At 40.7% G+C, this 24,423-nt stretch overlaps 2 protein-coding genes across 2 annotated transcripts in view; both read right to left on the minus strand.

Moving 5' to 3' along the window:
• Nucleotides 1-13,854, minus strand: part of itgav (integrin, alpha V) — a 31,036-nt gene extending 17,182 nt beyond the window's left edge. Inside the window, exons 1-8 of the mRNA XM_054786737.1 lie at nt 13,394-13,854; nt 10,657-10,790; nt 7,276-7,367; nt 6,220-6,334; nt 3,712-3,773; nt 3,543-3,591; nt 1,755-1,877; nt 477-521 (exon numbers count right to left, since the gene is read on the minus strand). Coding sequence (XP_054642712.1) covers nt 477-521; nt 1,755-1,877; nt 3,543-3,591; nt 3,712-3,773; nt 6,220-6,334; nt 7,276-7,367; nt 10,657-10,790; nt 13,394-13,560 — 787 coding nt within the window. The 5' untranslated portion in view covers nt 13,561-13,854. The remainder of the gene's footprint in view (nt 1-476; nt 522-1,754; nt 1,878-3,542; nt 3,592-3,711; nt 3,774-6,219; nt 6,335-7,275; nt 7,368-10,656; nt 10,791-13,393) is intronic.
• Nucleotides 13,855-16,984: 3,130 nt separating this feature from the next.
• LOC129187444 (alpha-tectorin-like) lies at nt 16,985-24,423 on the minus strand. Its single transcript, XM_054786738.1, has 18 exons — nt 24,348-24,423; nt 23,956-24,038; nt 23,582-23,815; nt 21,993-22,064; nt 21,802-21,904; nt 21,600-21,702; nt 21,273-21,507; nt 20,987-21,155; nt 19,331-19,436; nt 19,185-19,247; nt 18,908-19,110; nt 18,630-18,761; nt 18,379-18,563; nt 18,155-18,303; nt 17,839-18,084; nt 17,563-17,725; nt 17,173-17,271; nt 16,985-17,097 (listed from the first exon to the last, which is right to left on the minus strand). The coding sequence occupies exons 1-17, from the start codon at nt 24,391-24,393 to the stop codon at nt 17,173-17,175; spliced, it is 2,391 nt and encodes a 796-aa protein (XP_054642713.1). The 5' UTR covers nt 24,394-24,423; the 3' UTR covers nt 16,985-17,097.

Here is a 24,423-nt window from a genome sequence, read left to right on the forward strand (position 1 = left end):
CTATATATAATGGTGTTTGTTGCATGTTTATAGCTTCATTTATTGTCTTCCTATGAAGAAAATCCCAAAGGTCCCCTATTTTTTTTTATATTCTGGATCATAGTATCCGGAACTATTCCATTATTTGGATCAATCTTTGATATTTTGTAGAAGCTGGTGGAAATTTGTACTGTATTTTTTCCCCAAGTGCTCTGACCATTGTTTTTGTGGAGCTATATGCACAAATGCCGAAAATGGTCCTCTCTCGCAATGTTAAAGAATCCTTTAAAAAATTTCTGGATCCAGACGGTGATCCTGATCACCCCCAAAATTTAATCAGTTCTTCCATATCCCATTTCTGAGAATTCTTGAAAAAAGCCATTGACAACGTTTCAAGCTATATTGAACATAAACATACAAACAGATAAACACCGGCAAAAACATAACCTCCTTGGCGGAGGTAACCACGTTACATTTAAGCATGTGGTTGAAATTACCTTCTTTTCCATCATCGTTGAAGTCTCCGACTGTCACAGAGTATCCTGGCAGACAAAAAGAGGTGGAATTACTCTACAAAATGTTTTTGTTTTTTTTTTAAGGGTGTTTTGACATGTAGTTGGGTTTAACCTTTTCTAATATCAGGGTTTTTTGGCTAAAATGCGTAAAATATATTTTTTTCAAGCCATGTCAAAAGTAAAGTAAAGCTGGGCTTGAACCATTTGGCCTCTTTTGAAAGCTATCAAGTTTATTTTTTTTGTCCAACAGTCAGAATCGCTAAGTGAGAGTGATAGTCTGACTACACTGAATCTGTTTCAAATTTGACAATGATACCACAAAAATTTAGTATTTTACACAGGTTTTTCTAAAGTTAGAATCAGGCGTTACAAAGGTCTGCCATTTGGAGACCCCTGGTCACAGTTTTGAGTCTTCTCTTCATTAACTCCATGCAAATAAAGCTAATGGCTTCCTACAGTATACTTTGTCTTTGAAGACCAATATGGGATGATTATTATTTCTTCTAATTATTAATAAAGACAGCAAAAAAGCCAAGGTGCTTTTACAAAATTCCACCCATTAAGCAGTATATCAAGGTTTTCACAATTTCATTGGCTAGTCAATGTGTCAGTCAGAATTAAGATTCAATGTAATGAGCCCTGGAAGAGGAGCTAGTACTTTTTTTTTAATGCAATAAAAAACATAAAAAAACACCTGATACCTGCTATTGTGTGTTCAAAGTTTCTTCAGTAGCACCGTGTGGCTAACACATCAATGCCAACTGACTTTATAATTAAGAATATGTGGAAAATATGTGCATCCGACAAAAATTAAAAATTAATTAAAATTAGTTAGTAATGGACCATAGTCAACATAAGAGGACCATTTTTGTATGACTTTTATTTGCTGTTGGAATACTGCGAGGCTTCGAAGGTGAGTTGCATTAATGTTTATGTTTGCGACTGGCCAAACATTAGTGTTTATCAGGCCTACAGTTATGATTGTATCCTGGAATGATGTGTAGTATATCAGCCGAAACGCACCAAACTAAGCTTTCTAATGATGTATAACACAACTCTGCATGTAAGCAGGAGGCAGCGTAAAAAACCTGGCTTCGTCATTAAAATAGTAGAATGGCAAGAGGCTAAATAAACCAAACTCAGATCTTTGACAGTGGACCCTAAAGTGAACAGAGTGAATCACTCTGAGACCTTTTGGATGGGTGAAATGACCTCATTTGAAAACACCCAAAAAGTACTGCTGAGCAAGTCTGTGGTTACCTAGGTAACTGTCATCGTACTGGGCGCTGGCTGACTTGGTTGCCAAGGTGTTTCCATATGGGGTGATGTAACTTTCGTCCAATCTGGCAAAAATTTCAGACACATCATCGGATATCAGTTGGCCTGTGAAGGAAGAATCGAATCAGTCCACAAAACCAAACTGAGTGCAAAACATTTCAAAGGTAACTTTGCGAAGACAGAAAACAGAGGGAGGAATCACCATTGTGTTTACGAGATGACGTTACATTGACGTGGCTGGTGTGTGTGTGTGTGTGTACTACACTAAGCATTAAACACTCAGCTTGGCCAACTATGACTCAGCATTTAGACTCGGCCACATCCTCTTTGTCAGACAAGCACACAAACACGCCTGGACTTGAATCCAGCACACCCTGTTCACATTTAAGAACTTTTAATCTGAAATCAGCTGACACACCATGAGAGCCGAAAGTCAACCAGACCACGAAGAGCCATGATGAGGGCTTCTCACAGCTTGCTTGTGTGTATTTTACTGATTAGTTGATCTAATCACACAATGCTAACTCGCTGCTGGACCAGGAAAAGTGTAACTAACGTGGTGTGGAAAAGGGGTTGCCCCCTTCCTGATTTCTTATTGGTTTGCATGTTTGTCACACATAAATGTTTCCAAACAAACAAATTTATTATTAGTCAATGACAACACAACTGAACACAAAAGGAAGTTTTTTAATGAAACTGTTTTTAATACTTTAATAATTAAGTAATTTATTCAGTTATTAAAATCTATTATTTTGTGTTATTATATTGAGATAGCGGGGTGATTTACAATACATACAACAGAAAAAACAGGACAGAATCATAAAATGTGAAAATGGTATTTTAAATAATCATAATCAATAAATCATTAATTACTAAGAACTACCATAAAAACATTACCTCAAACGTAGTTGTATAAAAAATAATACCGAAGTATTTTGATTTGAGAATCAATTTTAGAGCATGAAAAGCTGGTATCGGAAGTATTGATATTTTAGTATCGATCTGCACATCACTATTAGAGGTGCCATGATCACTCACACATCAGGTAGGGCTTGTGCATTAAGCCGCAAAGCAACGCTCACAATGGCCTTATCTTAGGTTTCTTCCCTGTACTTGATCACAAAATCTGCAAATTCACAGATTTTTACCGAGAAAATGTTAAAAACTACTTATGTCGATGTCAGTCAACCAGTCCGAGGCGTGTCAATATAAACTGGTTGCACTGTATTGTGAAAATATTTGAGACATGTAAACACCTTTTTCAGATTGTCAATTCTAAATCAAGGTCCTGTCATTTTCCAGTGATTCAAATCCCAATTGGGACCCCTGGCATATTTCTGTATCAATCCTAATACTAGGTCATATTAACACATAAACCAGAAAATGCAACCTAGTGGAATATTAAGTGATTATTTAATGCGCATGCTTACTGCTCAGATGCCAAAAACTGTGGGATTTGTTTGGGACGTGGAACGGAGGTAGTCAAGGTTAAATGTGTGGGGTGAAGAGGAAACAAATGTTAGATATCCTCAAAAATTTAACAAGTATGGAGTGCAACAATGGCCAGAAGTACTGGAACTTCAAGAAGCCGCTTTTGTCTGTAAAACTGTTGACACTATGTACAAATAATGGTTTTGATCAGCATATTTTATGCAAAACTGACAAGGCAACATCATTTACCATGAAGACACTCGGGGTCCAGCTTTTTACTGAAAAAGCATGTGACACGTGGCATGTAAATGTGGCGATTGCTTTGGACTAGAGCCTCACCTTGCCAGTAGAAGCTTCCGGGTCCGCCCACCACTACTCGGTTGTTTTTCTGTAACACAAAAAGAAAGCAGGACAAATTCATTCTGTATGTTCTCATGCCAGTCAGAAGCAATTGTGACATAATGCTGGTCAACACTGAAGCCACGGCCACTCGGTGATGGCCCTCTACCTTGAGGAAATCAGCACTGAAGCCTGCCTGGCAGAAGCCCTGCCCCTCGGGAGAGTTGGCACCTTGATGAAAAAACAGCAGCAGCTTAGTGGTTTTGGTGGTTTACTTTCATTCCGCACTAAAAAGATGTCAAAAAAAAAAAAAAAAGCAGGAAAATTGGGACATTTGGATAGATGCTGGAAAAAAGTGGTCATTTTGTCATGTGTTAAAAGTGAGGCTGTCAATCGATTAAAATATTTAATCGAGATTAATCTCATCATATCCATACTTAACTCACAATTAATCGCATTTAATCGCAGATGAAAAAAGTTTTTATCTATAGTAAGTAGAGATGATGTCTTTGTGGTAAACGATTTGATACGCAACTACAACAATAACTACATCAAATTTTAAGTAAAGGGATGTCAATTTTGGAATTATGGGCCATTATTTTATTCAAAAATTAATATACTGTACAATTAGAAATCCCAGAGTTTTTACATGTTTAATGTGATTGGCGTTTTGTCCCACTTTAACAGTCCTTGAACGCACCTAACTTTGTCCCACGTTGCACAGCACTACAACAGTACTACTACTACTACTACTACTACAACACTGTATTTTTACACTTTTTCTTTCACCTCAAATTTGGTTCAAAATGCTTATACTACAGTATGTGGGAAGGTATAAAGGTAAGATTTGATGACCTTATAGTGCTAATATGCATATTTGTTCGGTACACAACCTCTCTGAAAAGCAAAGTCCAAGTCCTTCCTACTCCTTTTGGACATGTGGAACTGTGAAATGACGATTCATGAAATGTATTCCATTGTAACCTTCATGTTCAAATAAACTAAACCAAACCAAACCAAAGTCCAGGCTTGTACTGGTGGATGAGGTTGAAAAATAATATACAGTTAGAAATCCCCCAGTTTTTTCATGTTAATGCGAGCGGCGATTTGTCCCACTTTGTTTGACTATCCTTCAACGCATCTTCTCCCGTTCTCACACGCTGCACAAATACTTTATTCATCTCCAAGAGAAATTCACACAGATGGACTACTATACTGTTTATTTTACCGCTTTTCTTTCACGTCATATTTGCTCCCAAATGCTGATACTATGTGGGAATGCATAAAGGTAAGATGTGAGGACCTTATTGAGAGCTAATATGCATATTTGTGATACACCTCCTCTTTGAAAAACAAGTCCAGGCTGTATCTGCATTCATTTCATGCTTTTAATTTGATGTTGTTCCTGTCATAGTTTTATATAACACATAATGAATAAGACAAATTAGATCTCTATAATGTACATATGTTTTACTGATGTGTCGATGACTAGCTAGTGGACTGCTAATTCTAGCTAATGGTAGCGCTGAATTGACAGAAGTCTCAACATTGCTGTCCTCAGCTATGTCTGCCGTTAACTAGCAGCTCGTACCCAAATTTTAGCTTGCAGTTCCAAGCCAAAAAACAAAAAAAATCAGCATAGTGGCGGCTCGCTTTATAAAAAAAAAAAGACACTCGCTAGTTGGGACACTCGTATGCCTACGTACCACTGTATAAATGTCAATTAAAAAATACCTCTCTTATAAATACCGCTTCTCTCTGGCAAGTTGACGCCAATCACAGTGACAGTAGATACAAAGAACTTTGGTCTTGCGATCTGCCTTCTGCCAGGGCTTTGAAGGTAAATCTACCAAACAAAATACCCCTTTCTGCTTAATATTTGCTCACGCTTGTAGATACACAGTGACAACTACGGCGTCGACCGAAGGTCACACGGGATGTGCGCACATTAATCGCGCATCCAAAAAAAGTGCAGTTAAAAGGAAACTTCCGTTAACACATTAACTTTGACAGCCCTAGTTAAAAGTATAAGAGTAAAAGTAAGTCACGCCAATCGTATTGTGCCTCGGCCAATTTCACAACTGGTTTGGAACATTTGGCTAGTGTGAGCACTCTGATCCGTGCCCAAATATGGCCCACTTCTCCTCCTTGGTGCAATTGGAGGTGATAGTCTGGAGCCCGGCACGATTTCATGCACGTCATAGGATGACTGTAATGCAATTGCTTCTTGCAGGTTATGAATTATAACCGACACAGCTCGCAACAGAAATAAAATAAAAAGACTCAAAATAATCCAGAAGTCAAACAAACTAACCCGGGCCTACATTAATTTGTGTACGTAATAAAGACGTAATTTAATTGATGCGATTCCTCCTCTTGCAAGTACTTAACGACAGCCACCACCTTGCACAAAATAAATCATCAGAAGGACTCCATATAAGACTGGAAGTAATCCACACAGTCAGGGAAATTGCAGTGATATAGAAGTGATCAGACAAGCAAACAGGTGGTGAAATGCTCAATGTGGGTGCAGGCCAGCGGGGGCTTGGAGAGTTAGGGGAAATCAAGCCCAAGTCCAACAGGTATAAAGGATTCTAGTGTGAGTACACCATAAAAGTCAGATGAGTGATATTTGACGTGTACTCATGCTACAGACAAGAAGAAGAAGAAAACTAACTTGATCTACAGGGCGAATATTCCACCACCTTCGCTCCTTTCATCAGGTAACATGTTCCCACCGGCTCTCGCTCTGAGACTCCAAAAGTCGACCATTGGTACAGAGGAGCGCAGGCCTGAACACAACAATCAATAATTTTCACAAGGACAATCCTCACTAGTGACTCGGGTGGGCATTCCACAACATCTCTTCATTTAACAAATTCTTAATTTTTTAAAATAGACATTTAAATGTATATTAATATTACTATACATTTATTGCAATAGTGTCGCCATAGTAGAGATCTGCATAGCTGATGTTCTTTCGTTTATTTGACAGCCAACTAGTTCAGAACGCAACAACAGCACCTCTGCAGGTTGCAGCTGAGTAGTGCACTCCTCAGACTGCTGCGCTTTACTGAACGGTCGGTCTGGACTTTTTTTGAGAAGATTAAAGTCAGGGTATCATGAGAAAAAAAGTTTACATTTTACAAAAAAACACTTACAAAAAGTAATAATTTTAAGAGGAACTATAATACATATAATACAAAAACAAAGTCAAACTATGACGAAAAAAATTAAACATCTACCAGAAAAAACTTTTTTCTATTTAACGTTAATATAACAAAAAAGTTGACAGAAAGGCTTCTTTGAGAAGAAGTAAATTTTATGCAAAAATACTGCAATTTTATGAAAAATAGGTCAGATGTTAGGAAAAAAAAATCCAGATCTTACAATAAATTATTGCAATTTTACAAGCTGACAGTGGTTATGAGAGAAAGTTATAACTTTATGATGAAAAAAGCCATAGCGTAATGAAAAAAGTCTGAATGATACTAGAAAAAAGTTGCAATTGTAGAAGTAAAGAAGTTATAATTTCAGAAGATTGTGTTTATTGGAGAATTGCAGTATTTTATGTTAAAATCACAAAATCCGTTTACACAAAAGCTAAGCAATTTTACAGTATGTTTTAGAGTTTGTTGCCTTACTGAAGCCAAAAAAGCTGATCCGTAACTTTAAAACATTCTGAACTGTTATTATGGTGTACCGCACCCCTAAGTAACACTGAAGAACTTACCAGGATACGCTCACCGTCGGATCGGACAGAGGCACCAAACCACTGCTTGGACTTAAACTCCATCTGAGCCCCATCCGCATTCTTCCTGTCACCTGCAAAGACATTAATATTAATACTAATAAAGATGATGAACTTCAAAGATGTGAGCAAAATTTCCTGATACTTCTACACAAACTCGTGGTTTTGTGGTATTTTTTCTGTTCGCTATTTCAAAAGGCACAATGCAAAGTGTGCCTAAAGTCAAAATAGTCAAAAAAGTCAAAAAGGTTATACATTATCGAATTACCTGTATATACAAATAAATATATACCCACTAGGTATGTCCTGATCCGATCTTCAGGATGGGGATAGGCTGCCTATCCGCTGTATTTTGAAGATCGGAAAATATCGGCTTCCGCCACAAGATCCGGCCAATCTGGCTGCCATACAACGTTTGTAACACTGGGCCACACTCCAACATGGTAGGTGCAGTAATGCGCCTCAAAGCTGGTTGCCACTTGACCCCCACCACCCGCAAGAAGAAAACAACACCACCATGCAGACATGAGTAGAGGTTTGTTGCCAAAGCCAAATAATATTGTTGGTCATGCTGTGTAACAAAAAAGTAAATTCAGCCATAATTTGGTTATATTATTATTTATGCTTTGAAGAGCTATTTTCATAACCATATTCAATTCCACAAATTCATGTCTGTAACAAACGCTTATTAAAAAAAAAAAAAAGAACTAAAAAAAGAAAAAGGCTCGGTACAGCATCGGATCAGCAAGACTATTAAAAAATTCGGATTGGAAGCCCAAAAAATGTGCATCAGAACATCCCTAATATACACAGTATATATTTTTTTAAAAATGCTATTATGTATAATTATAAATGTGCTCTTGTTTTTAGTGTAGTTTATTTTAATATATTTAATTATATAATTGTATCTACTATATATTTTTTAATGATTTAATTGTAATTAGATTTCTTTCAATAATAAATTATAATAATTATTTCTTTATTAACTACTTACATAATTGTTGGGGGTTTTTTCTCCACCTTCACCATTTTCCCCATCAGATTGCCAAAGCAAGTCAATCGCATTAATTGGTTTGGCTTACTTTTTACGCCAGATGCCCTACCTGATGCAATCCTGGCCAGGAATCGAAACCATGCTATCTGCCATGAAAGGCAGAAGCATGTACAATTGCACCACCAGGAATATTAAAATTCTTTTTGTATAACAAGCGTATATTTGTACTAGTAAATGCCCATACTTTAGGGAAACTCTTGCAGAATACAAGTCAGGGTTTCCGCTACATGTAATTGATTGTGGCGCACCGGCACAACAAAATAAAAGCCACCACACCTTCAAAAGTAGGGTTTTTTAAAACTTTAACTTTTATCTCCCATGTATTCGTATTACTCTAAAACAGGCATCAAATTAGGTTTGTGTCAAATAGTACAAAATGTTGTACTTTTGTATTGATCACATACTATTCGACTAAATAGGTCAGGTAACAAAAAAAGGCTTGACATTTTAGCCTAATCAGTTTAAGTACTGGTTCATGTTCTGCTGGTTGTTGAAAAAAGTTAAATAAGTTAATAAAAAATAAATGTCGTAAAAATTGTTATTTGTCATTTTTTTTAAATGCAGCAGCGGCGGCGGCAGTCCGCACTCGCATGCACCCCACCACAGCTTCAAAAAATCCGAGGGGAAACCCTGCAAGTGATTTAATAATGACAACCAGCTGACCAACATGTTGGTGCATGAGAAAGTTGTTGGCACCACCACAGCAACAAAAAAGGTTAAAGGGCATAAAGAAGACAATGTAGGAATGACACTTTCTTTTCCAAGTCGATGAAAGTTAAGATGAAAACAGGCTATGTTCCTCACTGGCCCATCATGCACCACTCCAACCCATCTGGCCAACAATAGCTAGTGATGTGGCAGGATTTGAAACACTCACGACCTGTTTAATGCACACAAATCCTTGATAATTCCGCTGCATGTTGAAGCTTTAAATCGTGCAGCAACAAAGGCTTTTATTGTGCAAAACACACACACACACATTTATGGTAGCTCAAACAGCAGGACATGTTACGGTCACATGCCCCCCGCAATTAGCACACAATTTTCCCTTTGGTCAAGTTAATTGTATTTTCTACATAGCGCCAGATCACAACAGAAGTAATTTAGGGATATCTTTCATACCGAACAAGTGTATATATTGTTCTTTTATTTAGCAAAGTTAATATCCTTGTCTTATTTACATGACAGCATGTTGTTTCTATCGCTAAATGGTCACATTTACAATTTATCTCTACATGGTCGCATTTACAAGTTCCCATCTACTCTCTGTATTGCATACATTAAATTAAATGACACGTATTACTTCTGATGTTGTGAAGAAACAATTTGCAATACATTTTTCTACGCTGCGTGCATGTGTGCGCATTTTTGTCTCTATTTGTTTAAACAGTTCCATATTGTCCGATACCCGTGCCAAATCAGTACTTTTGCAATGGTGCCGGTGCTTAAACCGTCAATGGACAAGTGTGCACGCTTCCAGCGCTCCTAACATTCCAGCATGTGTTCTGACATGAGGAACCAGCGGCAGGCCCTTTCTAGACAATTTCAATCAGGGATATGAGCAGTTGACAAGGGAAGCGACACTCTTTGTTGTTGTTAACATTGTTGTTAACATTTGCATCCCTAGTCCACAGAAGGCGGAAACGTTATTTACAGCAGTGGTTCTCAACTGGTTTGGCTGCGGGACTCACCAACACCGATCAATGACAAATTGTGACCAAAATTGTAGACATTTTTCAACAAAAACTTCTCAGATCTTACATTTATATGGACTGTTTGCAATGGTTACACACCTGCCAAGGCACGCACATCGTGGCGGCGTAGCAAGCCAATAGCACAGACAAGAACGCAAGGTGCATTCATGGGCATCGGGTGATTACATTTTTGTTTTTTGCCCAGGCAAAGACCCGCCACCCACTGAAAACGGCGCTGTGGGTCGTGGCCCACCAATTGAGAATCACTGGTCTACAGGACGTAGGTAGAACAACAACAACCTGAACTTTGTGGCGTGAGCTTTGACTCTACTCTACTAGACGAAACTACTTAATAATGGAATGTGTGCCATGCTGAATCGAACCCAAACGATGCTGCTTGGTGGAAATACGACTAAAAGGCAATGCAACTTTTCATATCCTTTTGTCCATTTGAATCAAACTGTGGTTCCTTTTCCTCCTTGGTGCCGTTTGTTTGGTCAGGTGTGAACGCTCTGACCAAACTTCCCAAATCACCCAGCCCAAGACCATCCAGTAGGGGTAGTAGTAAACAGGTGGTAAACAGGAGTACACGATTATCAAGCAAATTTCAGGTACCTGATGAGTCGAAGTGGAGCTGCTGGCAGGCAGACGATGGGCTCCTCCAGGGGCAGCTGTACACAGCTCCTCTCTCCACGACGTCACCCACAGACGATGTGTTCGCCCGGGGTGCTCCAATCAGAACATCCGACCTGTGCGGGGGAGAGCCGTGTTACTCTGACACCTCGACTCAATTACACAGACATTTGGAAAACGGTCAAAGTTTTGTGTTCAGGGAAGAAAAAGAAAGTTTCAGATACTCTCCATAGATTTGACTTAGGCTTAACTGACGTGAACTAGTTTTACTTCAATTTTTGGGATACTTTTTCCCAAATGCAAGCACAAATGACTATCAGCGATTCCAAGAAAAGAAAAAGAAAAGACTAATCTGAAAATGGGACGCATCAGCAAACAGGAAAATGGTACAAGCACCTCTGACTAGCCTGCTCTTTATAACAAGCCTACAGGAAGAAAAAACAAGCTATCAAACACAGGAGGTCGTTGGTTTACAACGTTTCATGTTACAAGGTTTCGTGGTTACGACAAACTCTCATAAATTATTTTAAAACTTTATTTCGACCTAAGCTCATTTGAGAACTAGTTACACGCTCAAGGTGGAAGAATACATAGCCGCTTTGCTCTGGAGAAAACACACACGAGCTAAGAAAAAAAATCTCAGATGAAATGACTATACTAAAAAGATGTTTCGACAAAAACAACAAAACTAAAATAATGTTATTTGGTAATAGCAGCAAAGTCACTTCTGCGCAAATACAAATACACGGAGTAAACATTGACAGCGTGAATAAAATGACATTTTTGGCCATTATAATAAATGACAACATGAGCTGGAAACCCCACATAAAAAATATACAACATCAAGTAAGAAATACTTCAAATATTGAACAACACAAAATTCGTTACCCTCTATTGTTCCTTGGTGTTGCCATATCTTAAATTATTGTTTGGAGGTATAGGGCAGTGACTACAAAAGTACACTTGATTCACTAACTGTACTACAAAAAAGATGAGTTAGGATAATTCACAGTGCCGGTTAAAGAAACACACACAAACCCCTTATTCCTAAAAATGTACTAATCTGGTAAACATTCAAACAGATAAAATTATGTATAAAGCAGACAAAACAATTTGTACAGGCCGCACTTGTCTATAAGCTGCAGGTGTCCATGTTGTAACATGGGATATTTACACAGAAAGACACACTTGAAACCTTGCAATCTTACCTACACTCCGTGTTCCCAGTGTCACTTGTTAGCTCAGGTGAGACAAGAGATGCTTTTTTCCCATCTGAGTTCAAGAGCTCCCGTGGTCCAAGCACCAGTTGAAGTAATTCAACCCTTGATCAAACTTAAGATTTGTCAGATCTAAACACGATCGCTGCATAAGACTTTGCAGGAATGCACTACTTTCTGCACTGTAAGCATCATGGGAATGGTAGTTCTTGTAGCCATAAATTAGCCACAACATATTTTGAGCAGCAGAGTTCAAAGCATGTGAAAAAGTAGCGGCATACAGTCCGGAAATGATGGTAATCTGTATGCATTTTCAAAATAAATGAAACCTTTACCATTATGGGTGTCGCAAAACACTCGTTCACAAGACGAGATGATACACGAGATTGGGTCTACAACAAGACGAGAGAAGATTTTAACATTACTTTATAAATAAAGTACAGTGAAAAAATATTCCAAAAAAATGACAACATATTGCAATCTACTAATTTAATTTGTACTACGTTACACTCTTCTGCTCTCTGTGTGTATGGCCCTGACTCCCCCAACCGAGACTGTATGACTGACAAAAGGGCAGACTCCATTCATGCCGTTGTTCTATGGAATAAAAGCACCAAGGTGCTGAAAGCAATGCACAGAGTGAACTCTCTCCCTGCCTGTTTGGAGGCGAGAGACACACATGCACATGGCAATATACTGAGGCCGGCAAAATTATGAAGTTCATTTTCATTTATTGTGTGATTCATTTATTATTTTCCCAGGCCTAGGGCCCAAAAGACTTTTTTTTTTAACGAGAAATCTTCTCGAGTTTTAATCTTGCGAGATCTTGTGACACCCCTATTTCCTATTACCATTCTATTCAGTTAACTTTTTGCCCTTCCTTGTCTCTTCCAAGCGCAAGGCAGACTTTTGATCACAGTGCATCAAAGAAAAGGAATGTGAAATTAGACATCTGTCTTGTCTATAAGGTTCTGAATGGGCTCGCCCTCCACCATTACAGGTTTTCATACAGAAGAAAAATAACAATCGAGCCTATACGAGATCGTTAACCAGGGGTGACTGTAACATACAGCGACGAAGGACTAAATTTGGCCAATGGTTGTTGTTTCTATCAGAGGCGCACAGTGATGGAACGCACTACCTACTCAAACAGCGCCTCGTAGGTGCAAAACTCATTCGCAAACCAAGGACCTTCTGGACGTTAAAGAGCTGCTGCAGAAGAAGGAATCGAGTAACTTCTGCTTGGGTGAAATAAGCAACAGACTGGCAACACGTTTTGACTACTGTATAGACTCTGATTGTCAACTGTCTCATCATCCCGACAAAAATCATGTAGTAGCTAGCTTCTTATTCTTCTTCTGATCATTTAATTGTATGGCTTGACTTGCACATTCTGAGCAAATTGTTTGCTGGTGTCAGTAAGACCAAAGCTTTAATTTAATGTGTATATAAATATAACTTTGGCCACTATGTCAATGTTAACTAAAGACGTAGACTCTTACTGTTGACCGTTGGGGGATTTGAAGAAGTCCACCGAGAAGCCGAAGTAGCTCCCCGAGGGGCCGCTGTACACAGAAGGACGCTCGGCGTCCAAGTTGAAGGAGCTGCCGCTGTGGAGGAACAAGGACACCAGGAACAGGAGGGCGATAGACGGCCAGCCTACCGCCATGGCTGCCACCCGAGGACTCACGGACAGAGACAGGCGGCGGACGATATCAGCTGGTTAGCCGGGAAGCTAACTAGCGAACGCGACGATGTTACTTTCAGTGGCTTCACTGCAAAAGTTGTTGACACCGAAGCCACCGTCCAAGAGGCGTAACTCAGACAAGAAAATGCCCGTTCGTCGGTATCCAACCAGGAAGACGCCAATAGGCAAGCCCTCGGTGAGGCCGTCAACGTCGGCGTTGATGAAAGACTCCCACCCTCGGATGGCCTGCAGCTGGACCCGACCAATATGCTAACAAGCTAAAATGTCCTGTAATAGCGCACACGACGTCCGGTAATTTCCCGTCAAAATAAAAGACTTCCCACTGTTAACCTCAGAGTACACTTTATTGTGGTACTTTAAATCTTTTACTATTATAACATTATTCTGTTACTAATACGTCTTTATTCTCATAACCATAATAATACAAATTTATTATCAGAACTATACAACTTCATTCTTTTTAGCATTACAACTTTATTTTTGTGATGTTATAAATTTAATCTTGTGACTTTACAACTTTATTCTCGTCACGTTTATTTATTCTCATAAAATTTCAAGTCTAGTTCTGTCTAGTAGTCTAGGCTCTTTAATTGTGGTACGCAAACGGGGGGGAGGAAACAGTCCTGCATTGCTCCAAAATACACATACTACATATAAACGCTACCCTCTAGTGGTGAGCAAATTCATGCGACTAACTGGTAAAAATTGATAGGTTTTTATACTAGTGGGTTTAGTCGGGCACACGTGTGCCATATGTGCAGGTTCTGTAGCACAACTCAATGAAATTTTCATTGTTGCGCACAGGGGCACCGCCGAAAATTCTGGGCCCCATGAAAAAGGTCATTGAACACAGTGGCTGTGTCCCTTTTTTTTTTTTTTTTTTTTTTTTTTTTACATTTATTAACAATATTTATTAATAACAAACAAAATATACAAAATATATACAAAAAACAGAAACATAGCCAGGGGTTACATCAAATAAAAATATGTCAATCAGATCATCAGATCAGGTTCAAGTTATTAAAGTTTTGAGAGCCTTTTTGTCAGATTTGCTTATAAATTGAATAAATTGTTCAACATATTTGAGGAAAATAATTTTACTACTACATTTGCATTTGTGGATGAAAAATGTCACCAAAATAATCAATAAGATTTATAAGGGGAACAAAAATCCTTTTCTTCTTTCTTGGAACTCCAATAAAAGCAAAAAACAAAATTTTCCCACGACAAAACAAAGCCCTTGAAGATGTGATCAATAATGTATCTGCTGAAGTCCTTCCACAGCTTTTTGGAGTGTGGACAATGCCAGAAAAGATGTAAATGCCAGACTGATGTGGCTGATGACAGTGTACAAAGTCCCATGAACATCAGTGGAAGGATTGGAAGGGGAAGATCAACAAGCACCTTAGGAGGTGGCTTGGACTCCCTCCAAGCTTCACATTCATCTGACTGTACATCAGATCATGCAGGGCAACTACAACTACCTTTGTCATCAGTCATTGAGGAATTCAGAGTGACAAAGTGTAGGGTCACCATGACCATTACGGATTACGGACTCAAATGACAACAGGGTCATCCAGGAAAGACCATTTCAGGACAGAAGTGGGAGGTCTCTACAGCACTGACCCAAGCGGGAGAAAATCTCAAACTCAAAGACATCATTGGCACACCCTGTGTAGGCAGGCAAGGTCTGGGGATGACCCACTTCCAAAAGTGGGGAAAAGCCAATCCAAGAGAGAGGAGCTCTATGGTCCAGATTGAAATAAGAAATCTAAGGAATAGCGGTGGAGTTGGGATGTCAGGGAGCCTGGACAAGGTGGGAACTCCCAAGGAGGAAGCTGACATCTTTTGGATGAAATTTTCAGGAATTGTTGGAAATGGGACATGGAAGAACTGATTAAATTTTGGTGGTGATCCAAAATCCAAAATGCAAAATTTTCCCAAAATTCACCCTTTTCCCTACAACTAATTATTATTACCTGCTACTATTGCCACATTACTCAATCGATTCAAGCCATTCCAACATCAGTCTTACATTCAGGACATTCAGGCTACCTTTGTTTATACAGAAAAAAAAAATCACAATTTTCCCAAAATTCACGCTTTTCCGTAAAACTGCTTTTACCTACCACTACTTCCACATTTCTCAACTGATTCACCTCATTCGAACAGCAACTCATTCAACAAAGTCAGGACATTGATGCTTTTAGTCACAGCGTAAAGGATCTGGCCGCGCAAAGGATTGTGGGAAGGAGGACACATTTTAAGGACCCTTGGAACTTTTTTGAATTGGGACAGCCTTCGCGCACCGCAATGACATTATGCGCCCTACAAATACGCACTTGAAGGATGCAGACCCCGAAATGGGACACAGCTACAGTCTTCCTAGGCTACAAAAAAACAGGTCACATATTGACACCCTTTTTGTTGGCTTCTCTTCTCTCACCTTTCTCTCCTTCCTTTTTTTGACTCTCAGACTTTATTTTTCTAGGCACTATGGCAGCATTGTTTGACTCTACTCTGCCACCATGCCGAGTGCGAACTGACAGCCAACAATCTGCGGCTGCGAAGCACGGTGAAGGTAGTTGTCGATTCATAGTTGTGAAGCTTTAGTTTGACGCTCCAATTCTTCCCTTGTCCTCCTCTGCTTGCAGCAGCAAGAAAAACACTCCAGAAACTCCTCTCCATTTTGTTCACTGTACTTTCTAAATTCAAACGATATTCCAATATGACAAAAATACAAAACAAGAGTGTGTAAAGATATAAAAGGAGAGACATATAGCAAGAGAGAGCAAAGGAGAGAGGTCTTGTGGCTCCACTCCACTATGCCTAACAGAACTACTTCCAGGTTACATCACCACACAGCTCCTTCCAGATCAAAGCAATTAAATATGTACATATATCAAAAACCACAACGTTGCCTTCAGTATTCTAATACTAGATGCAACAGTAAAATTATCCACAGACACACACACACATATTAAGTGCAAATGGTTAACCTCTAACTTACTGTACTTTCAACATTACACTTTGTAAATAATGTAAATAGTCCCTTTTTAACTGAATAAACATAAATCACCTTTGATCCAGATATTAACTTTGAGTATTTAGGCTCCTACAGTAGTAGTGGACCAAACCATTTCATGTAGTTATGGGGGGAGTAATGAATAGTGGAGGAATGAAGAGTGACAACACCATGCCACTAAGGCAACAGGAAGTGATCTTTATTTGGATTAATTATGGATGCCTATAAGAGTGGTTAGCCTCTTTTTATTGATTAATACATTTTTCGAGGCAATTCCGTAAAACACAAGAATAATATAGTACAATAATACAGTAGCTATTGGACAGCCTTCCAAACTCTGAACTTGTCCAACGCTTCCAGTGAAAATTGTACAATGATCACTCATGGCTTCTTAGGAAAGCTAAATCAGCTTCTAAAAGACAGTCTGGAATGATTTTGAGGGTCCACACACATTGAGTCACAATGAAAACACCCTGAGAAGACAAGCAGATGATGATGAGATGAGCAGACATCATTGGTCACGTGCCAGCAGCAGTGGTGTGTCTTACCTAACTGGTCCAGGACATGCTGATGAGGGCAGGGCTTTCATCAACATATTCGGACCTGGCAGACCTGCGTCTTCTTCTCTTAGCAAGACCACCACAGCTCTGAGACAAAGTGTTGGGATAGGTAAGCATGTGTGGGTGAGGTTTTAGACAACATGGAGGGTGTTTTAACTTCAGGAATATGGTAGGATTGAATGAGAGCAGTTGGGTTCTTGGATTGGGTAATGTGATGGGATTGTGGTCAAGCGTTATGAAGGCTTATCTTAAAGTAAGGGTCTTCATTGGGACTTTAGGATCACAAATTGAGTCCTACTTTGTAAAGAATGGTTAGGATAAGGACTGAGGTCTTGTGCTTCTGAAAAGGGCTCAGTATCATGTGATCAAGCAGCATACCGGCTGGCAGTCTCCACTCTGGTTGGGACACAGTTCGAGGTTGCAGTGCAGGTAGACTTCATATCGGCCTCCAGTGAAGTGGAACATATTGAAGGAAAAGCCGTTGGACACTCCGACTCCATTGTCCATCACGTTCACTGAAGGCTCCACAGGGCTCGCACAACTTCCCAGAGACAGGAAAATACAAGTTACAGCTTTGATCCTCTGACCTGCTTGAGTCTTAGAGTTCTGAAAGTTAAATGTCATTGAGAAATGGCCACAGACATTGTGTCTCACCCGTTAGAGATCAGGTCATATCTCAGACCTTCATAGGGAGATGAGCCGTTAGTGGCCCAGCAGGAGTTGGTCACCAAGGAAACCAGGTTCTCGTCCAGGCCTTCGGACATCAGCCTCAGCCACACCCTCTGGTTCAACTGAATTTCTGTGTCTGACGTCATAGGTTGTCTGTGTTGGGCGTCCACGTACGCTCTCATCTTCAGTGTGTAATTCCAAGATCCAGATACAAGCTGCTGGAAGACAGAGCTGCACAAACACGCACATTTTAACGTTTTGGTTTTCAGCGGTCGACTGTGGTCAAAAATGTCAAACTCACTTGTCTTTGATTCTGAAGCTTATACTCTGGACATCCGGCTGGTTATGATAGCAGGAAAAGTTCAAGTGGAATTCGTCAAAGTTGGCAACATTTTCAGAGGTGTTTAATCCAGTGATGGTGTTCTTGTACAGAACCACGCTGTCGTTGGCCTGCGAGGTCGACATTCAAGAATTCATCGCATGGATTTCAAACACTACAAGTGTCAGGACAAGAAAAACACCCACCGTGACCACCGTCCCACAACCGTTGACTTCATCAAGTCTGAAGGTCACCATATGGTCCATGTCCCTATGACCTCTGCAAGAGTCGTCGTTGAGGTGCAGGTCCGTGTATCGGATACCTTTTTCCTCCAGGAGACAACCGACCAGAGTGAGTGAAACAGTGCCGTCCATGCAGACCACCGGATCGCCTGAAGGTCAGGACACCTTTTTTTGTCACCTGTTGGTCCATGTGGGACAAACCACCCAGCTCTTACCTAAAGTGTTGTTGGACCTGAAGTCGGAGGCAAAAATGGCCCGACAGAAGCACATGATTTGACCGTTGATGCCGTCAGCACAGAACTCGTGATCAACACAGTGTGTGTCATTACAGAAGGCCTGAGGGGCAGCTGGAACACAAACAACATCAGCACCATCACACCTTAAAAACATGCTTATTGTCGTAACCATTGTGGCCAAGGACAGCATATGGTGGCGCTGAGTCCTTCTGCTGTGATTTCACTTGCAGGACTTGTTACAAGACAGTAGGTCTTACGGCAGTTGGCCTCTACCCTCCAGTCGTCCACTGTGTGGTTCTGCTTCAGGCTGCATGCGTGAGCATAGGCCTCCAAAAATTCACACCTGAGACCATCCACATCTGGATAATGACATAGCGTGTAGTTGCAGGCGGCAATATATGGCTCTGGGTCGATGACGGCGTGACAGTCATCAAAGTAGGATTCGTTCAGGAAGTGACATCTGTAGTGGAGATGGAAGCTTAGAGTCCAAGACCAAAGAGGAGCTTGTTTGTGTTGTGAAGTGTTTCTTCTCACTGTTGAGTTACTGTGGTGCAGTTGATGGACTCATCAGCTGGCTCGCTGTACTGCATCTCACAGCTACGGGGCGACAAACAGCAGAGCGTGGTTAATAGATGCAAGCAAAGTAGTTGCAAGATGTTGAAGTAGTGACGAGGTCTCACCCATCGTAGCTGAAATCAGATGACTTTGCGTCACTTAAAGTCACGCTGGAGTTGAAGCACAGACCGTCTGAGTGTTCAGTTATGCCTCTTTCAGCTTCAGTTGACCCTGAAAAGAGAACACTCTGGATTCATTGCGCCTCATTCACGAACATCTTCTTAAAAGTCTTCTTAAGAACTGTACTTAAGAAGGTGTGGGTTGGAAACTGCACCACATTCACGACACGTTCTTAAGTAGGGATAACCGGTGTTCTTAGGTTGATGAATGCCAACTGCGATGCACGTGTATGTAAGGCCTAATTTGCATAGGTCACAGCCTATTATTTCCTATATAAGGTAAAAAATGTGTCGTGCGCAACAGGCAGCTGGAGGCGGAGATGGCAACGCGCAAGGGCAAGACTGAGAAGCAGCTGGACAACAAACAGAAGAAAAACTTCAATTCTACTGAAATAGAGGTGCTTTTACAAGGAGTGAGCGAACACAAGACCACCTTATTTTCACGTGTATCCACCGGTCATCAGGCCAAGAGTCGGCATGGAGCACCATTGCAGGCAACATAAATGCCGTTTCCACGGAGAAACGCGCCACCGCAGAGGTTAAAAAGAAGTGTTTTGACTTAAAATAAACTCCAAAAAAAAGATTAGACTGCACCGGAGGGATCTGGAGGAAACGGGAGGTGGGCCATCAATCAGAAACCAAATCATTTCGGAAACTCTAGAAAATATTTACACAATCATGATGGAAAAATAAAGTCAAAATACATAGTTTGTGTGTGAAAATTTATTTTTTCTGTGGTTACATTTGATTAGACGCTGCCTAATTAATACAGCAGCCCCGTGCTCTGGCTCAAGACGTGGCTGGGGGTGGCTGGGGGTGCTCCATGCGCAATAGGCACACCACGTTTCATTGCGATGTTATTCTGATGATCCTGCACACCTGCAAGAACAGAGAGGGAAGCCTGAAGCCTGAAGCGGGACATCAAATATTCGTGGCTTTCAGCAAATAAATCTACATGGTCCCTATACATTCTCTCTCTGCGCAGCGCACGTCCAGCCAGGTACTTTTTTTTTTTATGAATTGGGATTTGAATATATATTTATCGATAGAGTATATTTTTGTTGTTTTGATGATAAATAATTGTTGGGATATTTTATTAGCAAATCAGGTAGCAAAATCCATCATGAGGGCGATTGCGCATTGAAAGTGCACGCTTTGTTTGTGCGTAAGAGTCCTCCTGAGCGTTCGTAGAATTTGTTCTTAGATCTAAGAACTGTGAGTTAAGAACACGTTTCGTGACTGCCAAAAATCTTCGTAAGAAGGCTTTAAGAACACATTTGTGCGTAAGAACGTTTCGTGAATGAGGCCCATTGTCTGTAAAGTCTGTTGTCTGTAAAGTTTATTAATGTCAGTAGCAAAACCCATTAGAAGAGAAACAATTTAATACCTTTCTGTCACATCAATCGACCGAGACCTGAATTTAGCGGACAGGGAAGGGTATTTTGAATATCAACTTGATATTCAGAGCTTGCTCAACAAGTCATGTTGTTCATCACTATAATAATCTGCTCTTTACTGGAAGTCACCAAAGAGAAAAGTGAAAGGTCACCCTTGGTTGGAAGAAGTTTGGAAACCCAAAGGTAAAGAGGAGGAGAAACTCACTTGCCAACATCCATGGATGTGTTAGGAGGATCTGAGCAGTGTCTCCATTAAAGAAGACAGTAATGCTGTAGTTGGACTGATATATGGTGACTGTGACTCCAGTCTGGTCCTGGTGGAGGTCCAACCCTTCTTCAGACACACTGTTGATGTCCACATAGGTGTTGTTCACCTGCATCACAAACACTGGATCAAAGATACTCAATATCTTCTGTTCATGGAGAAGAAACAAGAGCTTCAACATGTTCAGTCTTTTATGACCAGTCATCTTCTGGTGAAGGCAACTTACCAAAACTTTCACACCTGGTCCCAGTTGAATGACAAGATCATAGTCCAGCAGCTCGATGAAGACACGGTCCAAAAACATGATGTCGCTACGACGACGTTCCTTGAAAACGGTCACTATGTGGACACTTGAATTGGAGTACAAAGTGTAGGCACAGCGATCGTCCACTGAGGAGGAGTTTTGAGAGTAATCAATGATGGTGGAACCCGTCACAGTGCAGATGGCACCTTGCACACAGCTGACAGAGAGATGGGTGGGAAGGGCATTGTCAACAAAGCAACACAAAGTGAAGGCATATGCAATATAAAAAGCTAAGAAAAAAATATGTACTAGTCATTTATTTGAGGGATGGCGTCAAGGTGTGCTGTTGCGTTACAATTAATGAAGGTGCCTTGTGAGTCACAAGTCATGGTGTCCCTGGCGTAAAACTCATCTGGAATCAACACACAACAGTGAGTTAGGTCCATGAGTCACAGAAAATAGGCTACTACATGTTGTCATTCAGCCAAAGAGCACAGATCATCTCAAGTACCTTCGTATCTGCAGCCACTCAAGTCTCTGTAGTTTGGACTTGGATCTGTGATGTTCCAACGGTCTATTTCCTCTCCGTTGACCATGGCAATGGCATGATCGCTCTGCCGTGGCCAAGTTAACATACTTTTGTTGCAGAACCAGCTAAATACTGTCATTCTTGTAGTGTATACTGTATGTTGATGTCCTTACCGGGCTCCCTGTCTCTCTCAAGGTCAGACGTACAGCTTGCTGATTTCCAAAATGGCGGAACTCGACCTGGATCTAAAATGAAATTGTTAGACTGTGTATTGTTAACAATATTAATATTTCTCAACAAAGCTACAGAATTGGGAGTGCATGGCCCATTTTGGGTCACCCCGTCCAGGACTGTGCTCTAACTGGGCCATTCCAAACCCCTTGTTGACATGAATATTTGCATCGGTTCATCGTCTTGCTGAAAGGTGAAGTTGTGCTTCATGGACAGCTCTGTTGCTCCAGATGTTTGTAGTTCACTCTGGAATTATGTTGTTACCTTTTTAAATAATGGCTAATGATGACTCTTTATTTACCACATGCTTTTGGGATTTTTGTATGGTTTTCTGAATAGATTTTTTTGCTTGTATGCTGAAGAATGCTGAAGAGCATTGACACGCACACAACTCACAAAACGTTGGGGACATTTTGTCCACTGAACACGCACGTATGCCTCGCCGCTATCAAGGCAGCAACCCGCGAGCCCCAGCAAGGAGCCCAGTCCCCAAAACCCGGCCGTAGGTACACTAGTACACCAGCTCGCCTCGTACACCGACTCGCCCCCCCATGATAGCAAAAAGGTCGAGCGAGAGAGGGAGGGAGTGACAGAGCGCTGCAGCGATGTGCTTGTGCACACAACAGTAATTATTGCACCTTAATAGGTCTCAAAGTCTGCTTTTGCAACCTCAAAGTTAAGTTACAAATATACTGTAACGCCATAGACATGCACCCTGCATCTTTGAGCCATGCTGCCGCCTCCGCTCATTAAGGGCTGACCAGCCCTTCTCTCCTCAATCTGCATCGCTCGTCCGCTACACTGAGTCAACAAGCCAAATAGTTGTGGTTTGCTCATGAAGCTGACGCCACAAGCCCAACCCGACCAAGAGCCACAAAAATAGGGGTATAAGGGTGCCCAAAGTGCAGCTCAGTGGCCATATGAAGCCCATTTGTCGTTGCATCACTGCAGAAACAAAATAAAATGTAAATAAACAGCAAGGTAAAAATACAGCAAAAGGCACAATGAGAAAAATCTGAAATGTTGAAACAAACAAACAAACAAATATTGTATACATACATATATGTATATGTAAAAAGGTTGGTGACCAGTGCTCTAAAGGTTCTAAAAGTTCAACCTGAAATTTCACCCAAAAACTGAATATCCCTAACTTTGTGTAAGTTGTGTATGTTACTACTGTAATTACTGTAATTACTGTAACGTAGCTGTAATTACTCCAGTAATTACAGCTCTAAAATGTTTTATTTTGAAATAACTTGATTGACTTTTTTTCTCTTTTCAATCAATAGTCATTTTTAAACCACACAATATAACATGCCGAAGTGGAACATACAGTATGTATTTAAAATAACAACAAATAACAGAATTCTTTCTAAATAATGCCTAGTCCACAATTTGAATTGACAGTTTTTGTTTTAATTGAAATTCCATATCCCTCACACTTCTCAACCAATTCGATACCATTCAACCCCCACCACTCCCCCCCAGGCGTTGCTTAAAATAAACATAGTTTTGTTGTCAGTGTGCTTACCAGGTCAGCATTGCTGTCATTGCGCACGAGCACTCTTGTGGCGCACGTTGATATCCCCATAAAACCTTCCAGATTCGTCAGATACAGCGACCATAGATTTGTTGAGCTATTTTGTTCTATTTCCTTGCTACCTTGATTTGCATGTTCTCGATAAATCATTAAGCAGTCGTTTGGGCTTCCACTGACGTACTGGCCGTTGAAGCAGAGTGCGGCTCGTCCATCAGTGATGTTTACCTGTTTACATCAGGAGAAAGGAACAAAGAACTGATGCACAGGGCTGAAAAAGGATTAATGTGAAGAGATGCCTTATTCTAGTCTCAAGTGTTTGGTGAACGGCATCATCGTGCGACTATGGCAACACAAAGTCTACTCACAGATAGTGTGGTGTAATTCTTTCCATAGAACTTAATAGGACACGTGGTGATGTCCACTTCATTAGTGTATTGAGCCGTCACACCTGCACAAGGAGACAAGTTCAAGTCAACATGAACAAGCTGTTGATCAGCTTCGCCCTTTCCTGCCTGATTAGCCTGCTCTCGCGTGTTGCCTCCTAGTGCTTTCCATGCCATTCACTTCCCCAAAGCCTCTCCTTGCAACTGACTATGGCCACCAGTCCAGTTAGTTGTCTGCCAAGATCCCTAAAGACAGTAGGGATAGCCCCTGGATGGGATTCTCTATCTGCTGCCTTCACCTCGCTCTGTGATTTGTCCTCTGTCCTCTACAAGCTTTGTCTCAGTGTCCTCATGTGTGGAGTGGGCGTGGTTACCTGGCAGCAGGCTGGCTGCAGCTGTGACGACCAGGATGAGGAGCATGTTGCAGACGAGCAATCAGCTGGCGGAGAC

The sequence above is a fragment of the Dunckerocampus dactyliophorus genome, chromosome 9 (assembly GCF_027744805.1).
Source record: "Dunckerocampus dactyliophorus isolate RoL2022-P2 chromosome 9, RoL_Ddac_1.1, whole genome shotgun sequence".
Lineage (NCBI taxonomy): Eukaryota > Metazoa > Chordata > Actinopteri > Syngnathiformes > Syngnathidae > Dunckerocampus > Dunckerocampus dactyliophorus.

What these genes read in the sequence shown, in the direction of transcription:
- LOC129187444 (XM_054786738.1), bottom strand. Translation starts at nt 24,393, where the DNA reads ATGCTCCTCATCCTGGTCGTCACAGCTGCAGCCAGCCTGCTGCCAG. An exon ending in ATCCCTCAAATAAATGACTA is followed by an intron (nt 21,508 to 21,599) that starts GTACATATTTTT and finishes TCTCTCTGTCAG; the next exon opens with CTGTGTGCAAGGTGCCATCT. An exon ending in TGCACCACAGTAACTCAACA is followed by an intron (nt 19,111 to 19,184) that starts GTGAGAAGAAAC and finishes TCTCCACTACAG; the next exon opens with ATGTCACTTCCTGAACGAAT.